Source organism: Trachemys scripta, chromosome 22 (assembly GCF_013100865.1).
Source record: "Trachemys scripta elegans isolate TJP31775 chromosome 22, CAS_Tse_1.0, whole genome shotgun sequence".
Lineage (NCBI taxonomy): Eukaryota > Metazoa > Chordata > Testudines > Emydidae > Trachemys > Trachemys scripta.
The window spans coordinates 13,688,801-13,707,717 of NC_048319.1; the positions used below are offsets into that span (position 1 = coordinate 13,688,801).

Here is an 18,917-nt window from a genome sequence, read left to right on the forward strand (position 1 = left end):
GAATATGTGTTTACCTCAGTTACATAAAGACAACGTGGCATCTACACCAGGCAGGAGAGGGAAGCTTGGTCTGTGTTTTACTTTTCAGAATCCATTTCACAGGTGGGCTGGTCTATAAAGCCGGGGGAGGGGGGCTGAACCTCAAGTGATAAGCAACTGAATCAACGGATTGTGTGCTGCATTACTGTATTATACACGTGTTTAGAGTGAGGCCTTCTCTGAAAGTTGAGACACTGGTGATTCATATCGTTCTGAAACGTACGGTATGCATTAACACACTATAAGGCATTATAGATATTCAGTGATATTCGGCTGTGCTGTCTGCCCAGATAGGAGGGAATGTCACAGCTAACAACCTGTCTCCTATGCAAATTAAGCATGGTAGAATCAAACAATGGAAGCCCCATTTACATAGAAATCATACAGGGGAATGGAAACCTCATAGGAAGGGGGGTGGGGGGAACTCTTTGGCATCTGTCACGAGACAGACACAAGAGGCCAGAGTTCCTGCAAGCTGAGGAAGATGGGCCCTTCAGTGTGGGGGGCCCTGAATATAGGTGAGAAACCTGCTTAGGCAAAGGTCTTTCACCTAAGAAGACAAGGGAAGCCAGCACCTTGTGCTTTTGTGGATGGTCCTAGCTGAGGGAAAGTCAGTCATGTCTGGGAAGAAGGACTGGTTAGAGAAACCATCTTGAACAAGCTTGTATCTTGCTAGATTAAGTTTTAGACTTTTAATGTGTGTTTTTGCTTTTATTTGCTTGTAACCCTTTCTGACTTCGTTCCTTTTACTGAGTGTCACTTAACCTCTGTCCTATTGTTAGTGAATTTGTTTCATTTTACTATAAGCCAGCTCAGTGCAGTGTTAAAAGGGGAGGGTGTATTTACCAGTTAAGTTAATAAGCTGTGATGTGTTTTTGTGTCTTTAGAGGATCAAATGAACCTTATTGTTTCTCTGAGCTGTCCAGGAAAGGGCTGGCCATTTCAGGACACGAAGTTTGGGCAAGATTCTGCACTGGGAGTGAGTTGGGGTCACCCTGCTGGTTGTAACCAAGCTGGCGGAAGCCAGAGTGGGCAGTGGGGCTGGAGACCGGCTGCTGGAGTCAGAGCTGCTGGCCCAGTGCTGTGCAGCGCGCACACACTAAGCGTGTGATCTGCATGCTGGTCGCTGGCTGTGAGAGGCCCAGGCTGGGAGCTACAGCCGCACAGTATTATAAGGCACCCATGGTTGCAGGGCAAGTGGTGGCACACCACCTCACTGGTCTGGATTGCATCCCCGAACCATAACCTCCTGTGACAGTCAGATGGACATAGAGTCAGTCGAGGGCTTTCCAACAATCCGGAGGCCCCAGTGAAGGTTGCCTAAGGTGTGAAGTTATCTGTGTTGGTGGCAGAGCCAGCACAAGCGGAGAGAGAGCGTATCTCTGCACTAACTCAGGACTCTGCATTGCAACCGATACACGAATGCTGGGCTGGGTTAGGCTGTACACACGGCCATCCTAGTGCTACAGGGCAGCGGTTAAGAGGGGGAAGAGCTTTGGTGTAAACGTCCTCAGACCAGGGCAAGCAGACTGGTGCTCCTAGAGCTCCGCAAGACATACAGGGGAAAATGTGCTGATAGGCACTGCTATGTTGTGTGGGGTTATCTGAACCCAATACTGCTCAAGGAAAGCACACTTCTGTTCAACTGGATGGAAAAAGAATCTGCTGTTGAGGAAAACCCTGTACAACACAAACCACCTAAACGGCCAGGTAGGCTGGCTTGCAGGTCAAAAGTATTCCATTCGATGTCTCTACAGGAGGAAATTTTTGACTTAACTGGCCAGCAGGAGACTCGTACCATGGACCTGTTCCCATCGAAAGGAAAGGCCATGTGCCAGCGGTACCACAGCTGGTGGAATTACTAGTTACAGGAACACCTAGCACTGTAGGCTCTTGCTCATAATGGGTTGCTAGTCTGTGGGAACTTCTGTCTGGTTTCTCCTGCTACCTTTTATGTGAAGGAACTAAAAAAGGCAGCTCTCCCCAGGGTCCTCTCTTCCTCACATCCCTGTACGGCAGTGAAAGACATAGCTCAGTGAGCTGAGATTGTCCAGCACCCTCCCTCTACCTGCCTAGATATTCTTCAGAAAGGGCTAGTGGTACATCCAGACCTGGGAGCTCTAGATGCCTCTGTATGTATGATCAGTAACAGAGCGGAGCACCTCTGACAGGATGACTCAGACAGTGCCTCAATCTCATAAGGAGAGTACCTCCTTTGCGTGCTACCAGGATGGTCCATCCTTGGCATGGTGTAGCGGTAGGGAGACCTCAGCTACGAGAGCCAAAATTTCAGTGAGCATTTCTTACACGCACCGTTTACTGAGGGGTTGGCAGGGCCGGCTCCAGGCACCAGCCCACCAAGCATGTGCTTGGGGCAGTGCCTGGAGGGGGGTGGCGCGGCAGGGCGCTCCGGCCCGAGAGCGGGGCCGTGACTGGGCTCGCCGCCCTCCCCCCGGTGCTCCGGCCGGTCGGGGAGAGCGGAGAGCCATGGCGGGCTCGCCGCCCTCCCCCCAGCGCTCTGGCCACCGGGGGCTCTCCGCCCTGCTCCCGGCACTCTGGCCACTGGGGAGAGCGGAGAGCCCCGGCCGGGCTCGCCGCCCTCCCCCCGGCGCTTCGGCCTGGTCGGGAATTGCGGGCCCGCGGCCGGGCTTGGCGCCCTCCCCTGCCATGCGGGGGGGGGGGGGGTAGGGGGGGGCGAGCGGCAGCGGGTGGCTTTTTTGCCTAGGGCGGCAAAAAAGCCGGAGCCGGCCCTGGGGATTGGCACCTAGTTCCATAAAAGTTCACGCCTCTGCTCTTAGTCGCTTATGGGCCTAGTGTCCAAATTTCTTAGGATAGTCTCTTTCCTCCCTTCATTCCCACCATCAGGTTTCTGGTGGCCCTTTGCGGTTTTAACTTGGTATTCAAAAGCTAAGTGATCCCTCCTTCGTACCCTTGTCCTGCTCTGACCTCCAGTTCCTCACACTTAAGGAGGTATTTCTGGTGAATAAAGGAACTAGCAGCCCCGCCCAGCTGATGTTCCACAGCAACAAGGTCATGCTCTGTTCTCCTCCTAGTTTTGTCCCTTCCGCGCAAACCAAGGAATTGTCTCTCCTTCGTTCCTGTCCCCACACTAGGAAGGAGAGAATTTGGCATGTTCTCAACCTCAGGCGAGTCTTGAGAACGTACCTACATGGGTCAGACTGTTTTAGGAAGGAAGATTTCCTCGGCGTTCTATTTGAGGGCTCTAGGGAAGGTCTGGAGAGCCCATCATATGCCATCACCAAATGGATCACAACCTGCATTAAAAGAGATACATAGGCCACATTTTCAAAATTGGGCACTGAGCCTGGTGCCTGACTTTCATCAGGACTGAACACCCATGATTCCTATCAAAGTCCATGGAACTTCTAAAATCAGGTCCAAGCTGGGCATCCAAAATGTTGGCCCCATAAATCACTAGCCACTTAAGAAAATTGTGCTTCAGTGATTTCCTCAGGGTGTCCCAAGAAGTCCGTGGCAGAGACAAGAATACAATGCAGAGTTCCTGGTTCCATGCCTTGTTCTGTATCCCCTTAGACTCCAGTCACATCTATTAGAACTACTATAGCTACATTTATATAGTCAGAATACTCAGGCGTCACTGTCCTGAAGACTAAAAGCAACAACATAGGATATGGAAAAAAAAATACTCACAAAGCCCAGTCAACTGCAATGATCAGTGTGATGTCATCCGTGGGCAGGCCAACAGAGGTTAGTACAATGACCATTGTAACGAGTCCTGATTGGGGGATTCCCGCCGCACCAATGCTTGCTGCTGTCGCTGTTATGCTGCAGAAATAGAAAGGCCACAGAACCTTTGGCACTTGGAAGGCTCTTAATGGTTTTGACTGTATGGCAAATTAAACGTCAACTCTTCCAATGAAAGATCGGTGCATTCATCACCTAGCCTCACCCCCTCCTGGGCTTTCACATTGCCCTGGCGAGCGCTGTTGGCTAGCTGGGGAACACTCACTCATAAGCCCCTCGGTATTAAGCCTCAGTGTGCCCCCCGATTTATCTGCCAGTCTCAACCAGTGAGCCACCATTGTAGATTACAGAAATATTTCAACATATGTCTGATGTTTCTGTGCACCTAGTGGCTTGTTCCGACCCCTGCAAACTTTCCATATAGCAAAGGTTCCTTGAAAATGTATGTGCAGGCTAGATTTGAAGAAGATTGCTTGTAATTAAGCAAAGTTTTAATACAGATTTTTGTGGCGGATAGCTTTAGGCCCTGTCCTGCTTCCACTGAAGTCAACAGGAATTTCTTGCTAATGACTTCAGTGGCAGTGAGAAAGCGAGAGAGAGAGAGAGAGAGTGTGTCCATCTGTCCATCCATAGGTGACCGCAAACAACACTTTAGATTCAGCTGAAGCAGCAGAAGCCTGCATTTGTGGAGCAGAAGGATATGTAATTATGGAGAGGTGACAGCCTCTGTACAGCTAAGGTTGCAACCATGGTCTCATTATAAGGCTGATTGCGAATCCCCCTTGTCGATAAAAGAGAAGCCTCTTCTCTTGCTGTCATGTTTCTCAGGTTGTCCGTTGCTGGCTAGAATGAGTTCTGAAATCTTTTCCAGAAGAGTCTAACCTCACTTACTGTACTGCTGGGGCAGTGAATGAGGCAGGTATGGAGTGAATGAGTTCGGTGTGTCTTTCACAACAGTAGCAGGATGTGGCAACATTCTGCGCGTGGAAGAAGGATGTTCTTGTGGGTGGAGACACAAGAGAACTGAGTTCTAGCCCTTGCTCTGCCACGAACAGCCTGAGGGACGTTGGCCAAAAATTTTCAAAGAAGGTTCCCCAGTTTCTGAGGGCCCAGCTTCAGACTCCTGGTGTCTCAACAGGGCCGCTGCACTCAGAATTAGTGGACACTTTTGAAAAAATGTAGCCTAGGTCTGTGTTTCAGTTCCCTCTCTGTAAATAAGATAATCGCTCCTGTGACAGGGTCGGGCCAGATGGCTACAGGAGAGTGATGGAAGGCAGATATATAAGCCACAGATTAAGCAGGTCCCTTTTCCCTGGGTAAGGTAATAGGGGAGGTTCCAGAACAATCAGGAACTTGCTGGAACCAATTAAGGCAGGCAGGCTAATTAGGACACCTGGAGCCAATTAAGAAGCTGCTAGAATCCATTAAGACAGGCAGGCTAATCAGGGCACCTGGTTTAAAAAGGACCTCACTGCAGTCAGTGAGGGGCGTGCAAGGCGCTGAGAGTGAGAAGGTGTACTGCTGGAGGACTGAGAAGTACAAGCATTATGAGACATCAGGAGGAAGGTCCGGTGGTGAGGACAAAGAAGGTGTTTGGAGGAGGCCATGGGGAAGTAGCCCAGGGAGTTGTAGCTGTCATGCAGCTGTTACAGGAGACACTAAAGACAGCTGCAATCCACAGGGCCCTGGGCTGGAACCCGGAGTAGAGGGCGGGTCCGGGTTCTCCCCATCTCCCCAACTCCCTATTTGATATAAGAGGAGTTGATCTGGACTCTGCCACCAGGGGAAGGTCTCTGGCCTGGCCCCCGACCCATTATGTGGGCCAGCAGAGACTGCGGGGGATTGTTCTCCTTTTCCCCATGCTGGCCAGTGATGAGGTTAGCCGAGTGAACGGCAGCTTTGTGCCACTAACAAAAGGAGCCAAACTGAGGACTGCCGAAAACATCTGAGGCGAGCAAATCCACCCGAAAGTGCAGAACGCACCAAGGCAGAGGAGGAACGTTGTCACACTCCACACCTCACAGGGTTGTTAAAATGAATTTGTGAATGTTTGTGAGGTGCTCAGATACTTCAGTGTTGAGCCATAGGCAGGTCTCAAAAGAAAGGACAAAATTTGGTTCTATGCAATTTGGCTGTTGTGTAATGCTTCTGGTCTCTGTAGTGCTTTTTACCTTAAGAATAAAGTAGGCTTCCATAGAAAGAACGGTGTGGTGCTTAAACTGGAGCAATTACACCAGTTAGCTGTCTCTGAAGAGAAAAGCAAGCAGGTGTCCTTGAGCGACCTGTCTGTGCTGGGAAATACACAGTAAAGGCAGGGAACTGTGCAGCCTGGAAATACCCTGGCCAGAAAGGAGAGACGCAGGTCCCCCCCCCCCCCCCAAAGCGAGGCAACAGCTGGGGAGTTGAAAGCCTGAGGGTGGGTGCCCTGGGCTGGACCATGGAGTGGGAATCAAGGAGCAGTTGCCCTGACCTGTGACAGTGAAATGGGATTGAGTGAGGGCAAGTAGAAATATCGCCCAGCAGCCTCATTCCCTGAGCACTATTCGTCCTACACACTGAATGCCCAGATAGCACTGTGTCACTTTAGGAGTTTTTTGAATGAAAACATAGGCCTGGTCTACACACACAAGTGGTTCTGTGTAACTGTCTTGGTTAGGGTGTGATTTTTTTAAAAAACTGAAATAGTTCTACTTGTACAGCCCCCAACATGGACACAGTGATACTGGTGCAGAGGTGCCGTTTACCAGCCCGGCTTATTCCCCGCCCTGAATGGGAACAGGCTGTACCAGTAGAAGCACTTCTCTACCAATATAACTGCACCCAGGGAAGCGGAATTGTGCTGCTTTACGCCTGATCTATACTTAACATTTAGGTTGACATAACTATGGTGTTCAGGGGTGTGAAAACACAGCTATGCCAACAAAACCCCTAGTATAGACACAGCTTCCTCGCACAGCGTTTGTACACCAAGAGAGAAACTCCTGTCGGTGCAGGCTGCATCCACACGGGGGAGCTCTGCTGCTCTAGGATCTGTAGTGTTGACATGCCCTTTGGGCTGGTCCACACTAACCCCGCACTTCGAACTAAGATACGCAACTTCAGCTACGTTATTCACGTAGCTGAAGTCGAACTATCTTAGTTTGAACTCACCGTGGGTCCAGACGTGGCAGGCAGGCTCCCCCGTCGACTCCGCGTACTCCTCTCGCGGAGCAGGAGTACCGGCGTCGACGGCGAGCACTTCCGGGATTGATTTATCGTGTCTAGACAAGACGTGATAAATCGATCCCAGAAGATTGATTGCTTACCGCCGGACCCGGAGGTAAGTATAGACGTACCCTTAGAGTATCAGAACGGCAGAGGCACTGCAACAGGTAAAGAAGTAGTCAGACACTTCTATGCTTATGATATGCTACTGTCCAACCACGGCTACCTTAAACATGTAATAGAATGACCAACGCTGAGTGGGAAATTTGGTAGCTGTTATGATACATTGTCCTTAGATCTGGATAGGGAAGAAAGAGAACAGATTTAGTGTAAATAAGGGAAGAAATGTATTTACCTTATAGTTATAATTTGTCCCAAGTCCAAATCGTACTCGTTGACCTGAGCAATAAAGATCGCAGCGACTGCCTCGTACAGCGCAGTCCCATCCATGTTAATGGTTGCGCCAACAGGGAGAACAAACCGTGCCACCCGTCTGTCTATCCCATTGTTTTCCAGAAGACATTTCAGGGTGATGGGCAGGGTTGCTGAGCTGCATTGCAAAGAAATAACAATCTCCATTGCCGTCGGTGTCATCGAGGCAGTTAGTAAGAAGGCTGCTGGAGGCACAGGGTCACCAGATCTGCTCATAAAGCCAAGTGAAAATTCTGTACATCAGCTGCCACCCACCTCCAACAAGGGTGGAAGGAAAGTGTCCGGACTCTCTGTTTCAATTGGGGTGAACAGTCAGTTGGCAAAGTTTGCAGACAGCACAAAAGCTGACTGCGAAGAGTTACAAAGGGATCTTGCCAAACCAGGTGCCTGGACAACAAAATGGCAGATGGAATTCAATGTTGATAAGTGCAAAGTAATGCACATTGGGAAACATAATCCCAACTAGACATATAAAATGATGGGATCTAAATTAGCTGTTACCCCTCAAGAAAGAGATCTTGAAGTCGTGGATAGTTCTCTGAAAACATCCACTCCATGTGCAGCAGCAGTCAAAAAAGCGAACCATGTTAGAAATCATTAGGAAAGGGATAGATAATGCTGTGGTTCTAAAAATCCTTAGAACTGACTGAACGTGCAGGAAGAGCCAGGCTTCCTTTTAATTTCTTACCATGCTGAGTTATTCTCCCCCACACTGCTCAAACCTGGCAGCGGCTCTAGTTTTCATTGAGAACTAGGCCCAAGCCACATCTCAAGTTTCAAACTTCAGCTGTTTTTTTGCTGTAGCTTCATTCAAAAGACTGTTGTTTTTTTTTGGGGGGGGGGGGCGGGTTTAAACAATGGGGAAGTAGCTTAACTCTCCCATAGTTCAAATAGCTGAAAGGAGTTTGCTAAAGTATTTCCCTTGCAAGAATAGCACACGAGGGACCAGTGATTAGTACATTACTCAGGAAACCTTGTGCTAAACCAAGGATGAAAACATTTATACACAGCCTAGACTTGAATAATGAAACCAGCTTCCCTCTCAGCTGGAATAATGGATTGTCTGTGACAAACCAGACCACTTTGTCATACCTGGATGATGTCGCGAGGGCGATCAGCAGGGCTTGCAGTATTCCCCGGATGAAAGCAAAGGGGTTTTTCCTGGTAATGAGTGCGAAAAGCAAAGGCAAGAGAATAAGTCCATGGATGACTAGCCCTGTCACCACCGTTATGGCGTAGAGTCCCAATTTCTTTCCAATCACAGCTGGATCCTCCATTTCCAAAATCTTCCCAGCAATGAGAAACACGATGCCAAATGGGAAGTACCTGCAATAAGAATAGTAAAAAATCGTTCATTGGGATAGGAACATGGCAAATGTCATAACAGAAAAGACCCATCCTGTCCTGCTAGAGCAGTGGAGGGCAACCTGCGGCCTGCGGGCCACACGCGCCCATCAGGGTAATCGCTGGTAGGCTGCCGGACAGTTTGTTTACATTTGCATGGCCACCTGCATGCTAGTGGCTGTGGTTCACCATTTCTGGCCAATGGGAGCTGCGGGAAGCGGTGTGGGCCACAGGGACATGCTGGCCGCCACTTCCCACAGCTCCCATTGGCCAGGAACGGCGAACCGCGGCCACTGGGTGAGCAAATGTAAACAAATTATCTGGCGGCCTGCCAGCAATTATCCTGACAGGCCGCGTGTGGCCCGTGGGCCGCAGGTTGCCCACCACTGTGCTAGAGTGTCTCCAGGTGTGGCCAAATGCTATATAAACCAGAAGAAGGTATAAAATTCCACATTAGCAATCCAACCGACTGCACAATGTTATGCCATGTGGTGAGACGGGACACTAAATGAGGAGGGCTCTGAGCTACTACAGAAAATTATTTCCCAGGTGGCTGGTGGGTCTTGCCTATATGCTCAGGGTCTAACTGATCCCCATATTTGGGGTCATGATGGGAGGGAAAATTTCTTCAGATTGGCAGAAACCCTGGGGATTTTTCGCCTTCTTCTGCAGAATGGGGCCTGGGTCACTTGCAGGTTAAAACTAGTATAAAGGGTGGATTCTCTGTAACTTGAAGTCTTTAAATCATGCTTTGAGGACTTCAGTATCAGCCAGAGGTTAGGGATCTATTTCAGGAGTGGGTGGATGAGGTTCTGTGGCCTGTGATATGCAGGAGGTCAGACTAGATGATCACAATGGTCCCTTCTGACCTTAAAGTCTATGAGAGCACCTCTTGACCCAAGCTCATTATCCATTTATATCCTGAAGTATGAGAATTAATTCTTATTTTTTCCTAGCTAATGTAACTGTGAGGCTCTTCTTACTACAGAGAACCAGTAGCCTCAACTCTTTAGTGAAGCTTGAAACAAACCTCCTATTGCTGGAAGCCAGATTTCGATCTCCTTTTTCTCTCTCCACCCAACTTTACCAAACTGAAACGAGTCCCTTGAAACTTCCTGGGGTGATATTTTACCAGGGTAGAGTTTTTCAGAAGAGTTTGAGGCAAAGTGGACAAGGCATTTGGAAGCTGTGGGTTTAAAATATGATATTCCAAAAACGACGAGTGGCAAATGCTACAACTTGTGCAGACTAGTTTGGGGTTTTGGAATAGTTTTATAAGGGCTAACGGGAGAATTAGTTAGTTATTCAATGTCCTTTTGTATATTTATGAAGTTTCACAGCCTTTTAAACACTGCATGTCAGCAACTGCATGCTTTAGAAAGCATACATCTGCCCAATACAATTGTTCTAAAACAGTCCAGTGCTCCCTGCCTCATTCAGCGCACAGGGTAGACATTCTGGTTTGCTGAATTCTAGTGCAAGAGGCCACATCAAGGTTTCATCTGAGAGTTTTCTAACCACAGTTAATGCAAACCAGTAAAATAGGCCATATCTATACTCTATTCCAGGGGTAGGCAACCTATGGCATGCATGCCGAAGGCGGCAGGCAAGGTTATTTTCAGTGGCACTAACGCTGCCCGGGTCTTGGCCACCAGTCTGGGGGGCTCTGCATTTTAATTTAATTTTAAATGAAGCTTCTTAAACATTTTAAAAACCTTATTTACTTTCCATACAACAATAGTTTAGTTATATATTATAGATGTATAGAAAGAAACCTTCTAAAAACGTTAAAATGTATGACTGGCACGCGAAACCTTAAATCAGAGTGAATACATGAAGACTCGGCACATCACTTCTGAAAGGCTGCCGACCCCTGCTCTAGTCACAGGGTGTGATTGCTTTGAGCTAGCTAACTCGCAGACTGGTAGCAGGGAAGTGGACTAGCCCCCCGAGTACTTATCCAGGATTCGGGGTGGCTTGTACAGCCCACATTGAAGCAAACACTTGCTGCAGCTTGGCTGCTACCAGCACTCAAGTGATCTAGATTAAAGCTATCTCAGATATGTCTACATGAACTGCCATTGCACCCCCAATAGGAATCAGAATGACCATACAATGAGAATGATTAAGTCTCAGACGTAAAGGTATGAACAGGCACATTTGCTGAGAATTTCCAAATGTTTTGCTTTTATGTTGACTGTAGAAGAGGGAATATTTTAACATCCTGAACTTACAGTTCCCGAACTTTTCTTTTTTGTAGCAATATAACTGAAACTGGGCTTAACTGTAAGATATGAAAACATCCAAATCGAGTCAATCAGGATTATTTACTTACCAAACTGCCATTGAGACAATCTTCATAACTGCTTCATTCAGACACTGGCACACGTTGACTAAAGGAGTTCCACGCTCACCCATTTTCCCTAGAAGGAGGCCTGCAACCAGACATGTTAACTTGAGTTATTAAACAGCATTGATACGGAACATAGAATCATAGGACTGGAAGGGACCTCGAGAGGTCATCTAATCCAGTCCCCTGCAATTATGGCAGGACTAATGTCCAATCTAAACCTCTGTTACTGCAATTTAAGTCCATTGCTTTTTGTCCTATTCTCAGAGGTTAAGAACAACAATTTTTCTCCCTCCTCGATGTAACAATCTTTTATGTACTTGAAAACTGTTATATCCGCTCTCTTCGTCTTCTCTTTTCCAGACTAAACAAACCCAATTTTTTTCAATCTTCCCTCATAAGTCATGTTTTCTAGACCTTTAATCATTTTGGTTGCTTTTCTTTGGACTTTCTCCAATTTCTCCACATCTTTCCTGAAATGTGGCACCCAGACCTGGACACAATACTAATCAGCGTGGAGTAGAGCGGAAGAATTACTTCTCGTGTCTTGCTTACAATACTCCTGCTAATAAATCCCAGAACGATGTTCCCTTTTTTGCAACAGTGTTACACTGTTGACTCATATTTAGCTTGTGGTCCACTCTGACCCCCAGATCTCTTTCCACAGTACTCCTTCCTAGGCAGTCATTTCCCATTTTGTATTTGTGCAACTGATTGTTCCTTCCTAAGTGTAGTACTTTACATTTATTCTTCTAGAATTTCATCCTATTTACTTCAGACCATTTCTCCAGTTTGTCTAGGTCATTTTGAATTATAATCCTATCCTCCAAAGCACTTGCAACCCCTCCCAGCTTGGTATCATTCACAAACTTTATAAGTGTACTCTCTGTATGCCATTATCTAAATCATTGATGAAGATATTGAGCAGAACCGACCCAGAACTTATCCCTGTGGGACCCCACTCATTATGCCCTTCCAGCATGACTGTGAACCACTGATAACTACTCTCTGGGAACAGTTTTCCAACCAGTTATGCAGTCACCTTATAGTAGCTCCATCTAGGTTGCATTTCCCTAGTTTGTTTCTGAGAAGCTCATGAAAGACAGTATCAAAAGCTTTACTGAAGTCAAGATATACCATGTCTACTGCTTTCCCCCCTATCCACATGGCTTGTTACTCTGTCAAAGAAAGCTATCAGGTTGGTTTGACACGATTTGTTCTTGACAAATCCATGCTGACTGTTACTTATCACCTTATTATCTTCTAGATGTTTGCAAAATGATTGCTTAATTATTTGCTCCATTATCTTTCCGGGTACAGAAGTTAAGCTGACTGGTCTGTAATTCCCTGGGTTGTCCTTAGTTTCCTTTTTATAGACTGGCACTATATTTGCCCCTTTCCAGTCCTCTGGAATCTCTCCCGTCTTCCATGACTTTACAAAAATAATCACTAATGGCTTAGATATCTTCTTGGTTAGCTCCTTGAGTTATTCTAGGATGTATTTCATCAGGCCCTGGTGACTTGAAGACATCTAACTTGGTTAAGTAATTTTTAACTTGTTCTTTTAACATGCAAAGACCTTCAGTTGATGGTGGCTGCAATATAGGAACAATTGACAAACTCCCAAAAGAGCAAATTTCTAGTCTAGATAAACATCCATGCAATTTATATTATTATTTATTATTCATGTTTATTACAATTGGACCTACAGACCAACAGGGTCCCAGTGTGCTAAGTACTACACAGATATAGTGTCATGGACAGTTCCTTACATCAAAGAGCTGGCAATCCAAGGCTATGTCTTTACTGCGAAGTTAGCTCGAGTATTTTCTACACTCAAGTTACCTCCTCTCCAGTTAGCCTCACTCGAGGGAGAGTGGCCACACTGCAAAATAACACTCAAGCTGCACAGAGTGATTGGATCAGCAGCACAGAGTAGCTGCATCCCCACTGCATTATTTGCTCCAGCATCGGCAGCACTAAAGTGTCATTCCCCTACCACTTCTCCTGAGCTACAAACTTCTGGGAGTCAGTTTAGGAACAACACTTGAGTTATACCTTGAGCTACTACTGCAGTGAAGACAAACCCAAAGTAGAAAGTCAGACCCTGGGCAGGGGAGAGGGATATAACAAGCTTTGGACATCTGTGAAATTTATCTGAACTTATTTAGCTCCCTATTCTCTCCCCACCCTGCCTGAAGTCATGTGATCGTTCCCTAACAACCTGGGCTTATGATAGACTCATAGACTTTAAGGTCAGAAGGGACCATTGTGATCATCTAGTCTGACCTCCTTGTACATTGCAAGCCACAGAATCTCACCCACCCACTCCTGGGATAGATCTCTAACCTCTGGCTGAGTTACTGAAGTCCTCAAAGCACAGTTTAAAGACTTCAAGTTACAGAAATGTCTATGATCTGGCCCCTTCTTTTGGGCAGGGAGCTGGTAGGCCTATTTCACCACCACCAGTCAGTAACTTCTAGAGGCAGGTGGACTATCTTTCCTGTTCCTATTTGGTAATAACAGAATAATCATTTCCTGGGCCTCTGACCCTCCAAAAGTTAGTTTTGTGGGATTAATACAGCCCATAATGCAACAGGCTAAACTATCTCTCTTCTTGAATGAAAGGGATTGCACCTCATTTCTACTCTAGTACTGTATTTACCTAATAGCATGTGACATTGCCTATTCTTGTTTGATTCCATAATGACAAACCCTACTGTGTTGGTCATACTCAGGAGTCAAGATTGCTGGAGAAGCCATAACTCTCAATTTCTTGGCTTTTAACAAAATAAAAGTTCTTCAAGTATCTACCACCATGGTTCCCATGGTGCGTGAGATCAGATTTACTGGGAAGCAGTGTCTGATAGGGCCACCCTGCACCCTTGCTGTCCTTGTGTCCCTCCATCCCCATGCAGAGTAGGGTCATCTGACTTTCAGTTCCTTCTTACTGCCTATATGTGAGACAGAGTGCCTGCAGTGCCTGCCTGCTTCTCGGTGATCCTACTGCAGTTAGTTGCTGGTGATTGGTTAGTGCAGTTATTAGGTAGTCAGCCCTTTTTATTTACCTATTGGCTCTACCAATGTTTTAAAAAAAATTTCTAGGTAGCTAGATGGCTTGGAGCCCCCTTGAAGTTGAGCTGTTACAGCAGAAGCTAAATCCCCAGGTTTAAGCCATGCCCCTCCTTTGATGCGTCTATGCCACTCAATGATGGGCATGCTTAAGTGCTTTTCTTGTTTTGGCAAAGGGCATATCCCTGCCTGTTGCTCCCTGGGCTCTTTTCCAAGCGACACAGCAGGATCGGGGTGCCTGCCTAAAGTTTTCTGGAATGCTCTGTGAAGACTCCTCACGCACGATGAACAACGATATAGCTAAGGCTCAGGCCTCCATCCAGTCCCTCTCAGCTAGCACCCCGGTGAGAGTCCACCCTGAGCACCAAGGCTGAGACACCCAAAAGACCCCAGGTATCAAGTATGATGCATGTGCCAATTGTCTCAAGAAGGGGTAGGAATGAGCATCACTCCAGAGATGAGAGAGAGATTTCCAGGGCCTTCAGAATCAAGACAGAAGAGTCAAAATGTGTTAGATTCATCTCAAGCTCTGCAGCTGAGGGGCAGCCATTGATCTAAGATCGCTTTGGTGCCCTGATACCAATATGAACAGAGTGCCTGTGGTACCAGCTAAATCCACTGAGCACCTTTCCTCTGGCTTTCTGGGTACCCCACCCATCAATACCGTCCTTCTTGGCATCTATGGCCTGTTCAGCACGGCGTGACCGGTCTGTGGGCCTAGTACTGCAGTCACACTTGCTGGCTTATATGACATCGGGGTGCTAACTAGACCTTTGGCCACCAAATCCATGGCAACACATGTAGCAACTGGGCCATCGGGACTGTCTACCCCCCATCCCAGGTAGAAAGGTTGCAGAAGCACCTTAGTACACCAGGAAGGGTAGCCCTCCACTGGTAGAGGTGTAGTCCTTTGTTTTCTCTATCGGGACATAGTAAAGACTCATCAACTCATCCCCCTTCCCCTCCATGGGCACCACGCTGGGAGTCAGGGAGGGCAATGGGTAGGACTGCTGGGTGTTGAGCATCTATTCAACATGCCCTTTGAAAGATGGCCCAGGAGGATCTAAATATTTATTATAATTGCTTTAATTCGTAAGTTACACTGAGCCATTGAAGTGACACTCCAGAGAGCTCATAGATAAGCCACAGAGGAGTAAGGAATTAGTTGGTATGGGCTTGACTGAGATCCTTCAACTCAGCCCAGAGTAAGGGTTGGGACGTAACAGTTCCACCTGCAAGGGGCGCTTTCTGCTGTCCCCTTGCTTGGAGAGGGGAGGGCAGGGGAGTTAGCTATTCCCCTGCTGTGCTGGCGGGAGGGAATGCACCCAGCCAGCTGCTCTAGCGGGCAGTTGGGGGTATGGAGCCAAGGTTCCTCCATCTTCATCTCCTCTCTGCCACTTGATCATGGGGGAGGGGTGCACACTGGGTTAGCTGCCCTCATGTGCCAAGTAAAGGCTAGTCCAGTGGATTTCAAACTTTTGGGACTGGTGACCCTTTCCCCACAGCAAGCCTCTGAGTGTGACCCCCCTCATAAATTAAAAATGAGGGGGGTTAATTTAATTTAACGAGGGCTTGGAGCTGTCAGCCTCACAGAGCTGATGGCTCATGACCCCCATGTACCCACCTTGTGACTCCGAGGGGTCATGACCCCCAGTTTGAGAACTCCTGGGCTAGTGACTCTCTAGCCCTAGAGAGAGAGCAGTTAGATCCCTTCCTGGGAGAACGTCTGTGCCGTGTATGTTGGAACCATATGTGATGAAGTGGGGGATTTTCTTATCTTTTCATGGTTTGCATGTAGAGGGCATGGGACTCAGTGCCCCTGGGTGTTACTGGTTTAACAAGGTGAGGGGAGAGGGAGTTTGTTGTTGCAGAGGACCGGATAGGGAACTTGGGGCCCCAGCAAATGGCCTGGAGAAGGGACACCCCAGCGACTGGTGACCTGATGACCCTCACCGGAGACCCAGCTCAGGAGTCGCAGACAGTTCTGGCCAGTGGGAGGACAATGGGCTGCGAAGAGAGGACCCCATGACCTAACCAGCCAGTTCCAGCCAGAGGGGGGGTGGAGAGGAGGCCCAGAGGACCTTGTTTACCTGGAGAGAAGGCAATGGACAGAGGCGGGGCCTGGGGCCAGGGATCTCAGATGCCCAGCTGGGAGCAGGGTGGCTCTGGGCTGGAGAGGGGGAGCAGGCAGAGCCCACCTGAAGGCAGAGAGACTGGAATGTGCTGGGCTGAGGGAGGCCAGGCCTGAGGATCAGAGGGTTTCCTGTGCTGTGTTCAGTCGCTCAATAAACTGTCCTGTTTTACACTGTCTGAGAGTCACTCCGGGCTAGAGAACAGGGTGGCATCAACCCCTTCGGGGGTGGAGGCCCTGGGGGGTCCAGAGCGAGTGGACTCCCTGACGGGGCCCACAGCAGAGACAGACATGCTAAGGCTCAGAGAGGTGCAGTTCCAGGAGGTGGAGAGGCCTGACCCCGAGAGAGAGTGGACCCCTGAGAAGGGCTGTCTCACTGAAAGGGGCACCCCCCATGGACCGCACAGGGCCAAGAGTGGGCACGATCTGAGTCTGTGACACCATATAGAAAATTCCCTCATATGGCCAGCTAGAAAATATCAACTGCTGTCCTGTTCTAGGGGCCTAGGTTTTACTGTGACGACTTCAGAACTGCGTGGGATGGGCTGAGATACTGGCCCAAACGAGTGTCATTTGTAATCTTCAAGTTTAATGTTGGTATTTTTAGAAACAGCAGCCCCCAGGATGAAGCTCTGGATAGCCAAAGGCAAGGCAATGTCAATTGAAGGTGCTACCTGAAGAACCAAAGGGGGAAACTACCTGAAGCCAATGCATGTTCAGCTTACGTGGCAAATCCCACCTGCTTGCCTTCTGCTTTGCTCAATGTCTGAAGATAAGGAATTACAATAAAAAAAAAAAAAACACACAGTGAGCAAATGCTGCTGACCTTGGGGAGAACCGAGTCCACGATGGACATCTCCTCAAATCTTGAAGGAATGTCTGTGTGGAGCGCCTACCTCTGTATCTAGTCTGCCATCTTCTTTCAGAGGTCCAGTCACTACATCATAATCATTCCATTCCAACACTGAATTGACCTTCCTTCCTGCTGGTCCCTCTCTGCTACCTCCCTTCTCTACCACTACTGACAATTCCACCCTCCTTCCCCCTCCCAGCTTCATGGCCTTGGTGTAATCTTCATCTCTTTTGTCTACTTCTCCTGCCTTCACCCCCATATGCAGTCTTTAGGCCACATCCTGTCAGTTCTTCCCCTTTATTATAACCAGATACACCATTTCCTCTATCCCCCCTGCTTCCCCTGGTCCATGATCTCACCCAGATCACTGCTACCTTCTCTTCTCACCTCTCCTCCTTCAGTCTATTCAAAACATCCCTGTGCTTCACTCACCTTTATCTCCCACTGCGCTGACCACATCACCTCTATCCCTTTAAGTCTCTTAATTGGCTTTCTGTCCCTTACCACAGTAGTTCTCAACCAGGGGTACATGCACCCCTACGGGTATGCAGAGCTCTTCCAGGGGGTAATCAACTCATCTAGATATTTGCCTAGTTTTACAACAGGCAACATAAAAAGCCCTAGTGATGTCAGTAGAAACTAAAATTTCATACAGTGACTTGTTTATATTGCTTTATATACTACACACTGAAATGCAAGTACCCAATATTTATATTCCAATTGATTTATCTTTAGAATTATATGGTAAAAATGAGGAAGTCAGCACTTTTCCAGTAACAGTGTGGCTGTGACACTTTTGTATTTTTATGTGAGATTTTGTAAGCAAGTAGTTTTTAAGTGAGGTGACATTTGGGGTACACAAGAGAAATCAGCCTCCTGCAAGGGGTACAGTGGTCTGGAAAGGTTGCGAGCCACTGCCTTACCACATGAAGTTCCCTCCCCTTCAGAGCCTTACCTAGTCTTGCCCCCCACTTACATCTCTGATCTCAAGTCCTCCTGTTCTGTTCTCTCCTTACTCCTCCACTCATTTGCTTTTCACTTTCAGCTTCATCTTTGACCATGGCGTCCCTGGTGCTTGGAACAATCTCCAGTTTCCTGCTGCCAGCAACTCATCTTTCCTTCCTTACCTCCCCCACTTACAATCCAGAATCTTTCCTTTCTTGTTCACCCATCATTTAGCCTCAATTTCCCTTCCCTCATTTGCTGGCCTATGATGGCTTGGCTCTGCTAGGTTACAAAGACAGAACAGAAACACTCCCTGCATTGAACAGTTTACAAAGTGCTGTGTAAATTCTAGAGCGTTATAAGTAGCCTGTAATGATTTCTGATAACTGTTTACACTTACGACCTAACTTTTCCAAATGTAGCCTGTCACCCCTTTTTAATGATTAGTGAGTGACAAGCTGTGTTACCTAGAAGAGCCCAAAAAGTCACAAAATTATTTAAAACACTTAGGCTTGGTCTACACTACCCCCCTAATTCGAACTAAGGTACGCAACTTCAGCTACGTGAATAACGTAGCTGAAGTTCGAAGTACCTTAGTTCGAATTAGTTCGAACTTACCTTGGTCCACACGCGGCAGGCAGGCTCCCCCGTCGACTCCGCGGTACTCCTCTCGGCGAGCTGGAGTACCGCAGTCGACGGCGAGCACTTCCGGGTTCGACTTATCACGTCCAGACTAGACGCGATAAGTCGAACCCAGAAGTTCGATTTCCAGCCGTCGAACTACCGGGTAAGTGTAGCCAAGGCCTAAATAAAAAGCCTAT

General features: G+C 47.8%; 1 protein-coding gene across 1 annotated transcript in view; it reads right to left on the reverse strand.

Annotated features, from left to right (window-relative positions):
• The window catches only part of LOC117868895 (excitatory amino acid transporter 5-like), a 73,926-nt gene that overhangs the window by 11,539 nt on the left and 43,470 nt on the right, over nt 1-18,917 (reverse strand). Inside the window, exons 6-9 of the mRNA XM_034755271.1 lie at nt 11,081-11,180; nt 8,494-8,727; nt 7,325-7,519; nt 3,712-3,846 (exon numbers count right to left, since the gene is read on the reverse strand). Coding sequence (XP_034611162.1) covers nt 3,712-3,846; nt 7,325-7,519; nt 8,494-8,727; nt 11,081-11,180 — 664 coding nt within the window. The remainder of the gene's footprint in view (nt 1-3,711; nt 3,847-7,324; nt 7,520-8,493; nt 8,728-11,080; nt 11,181-18,917) is intronic.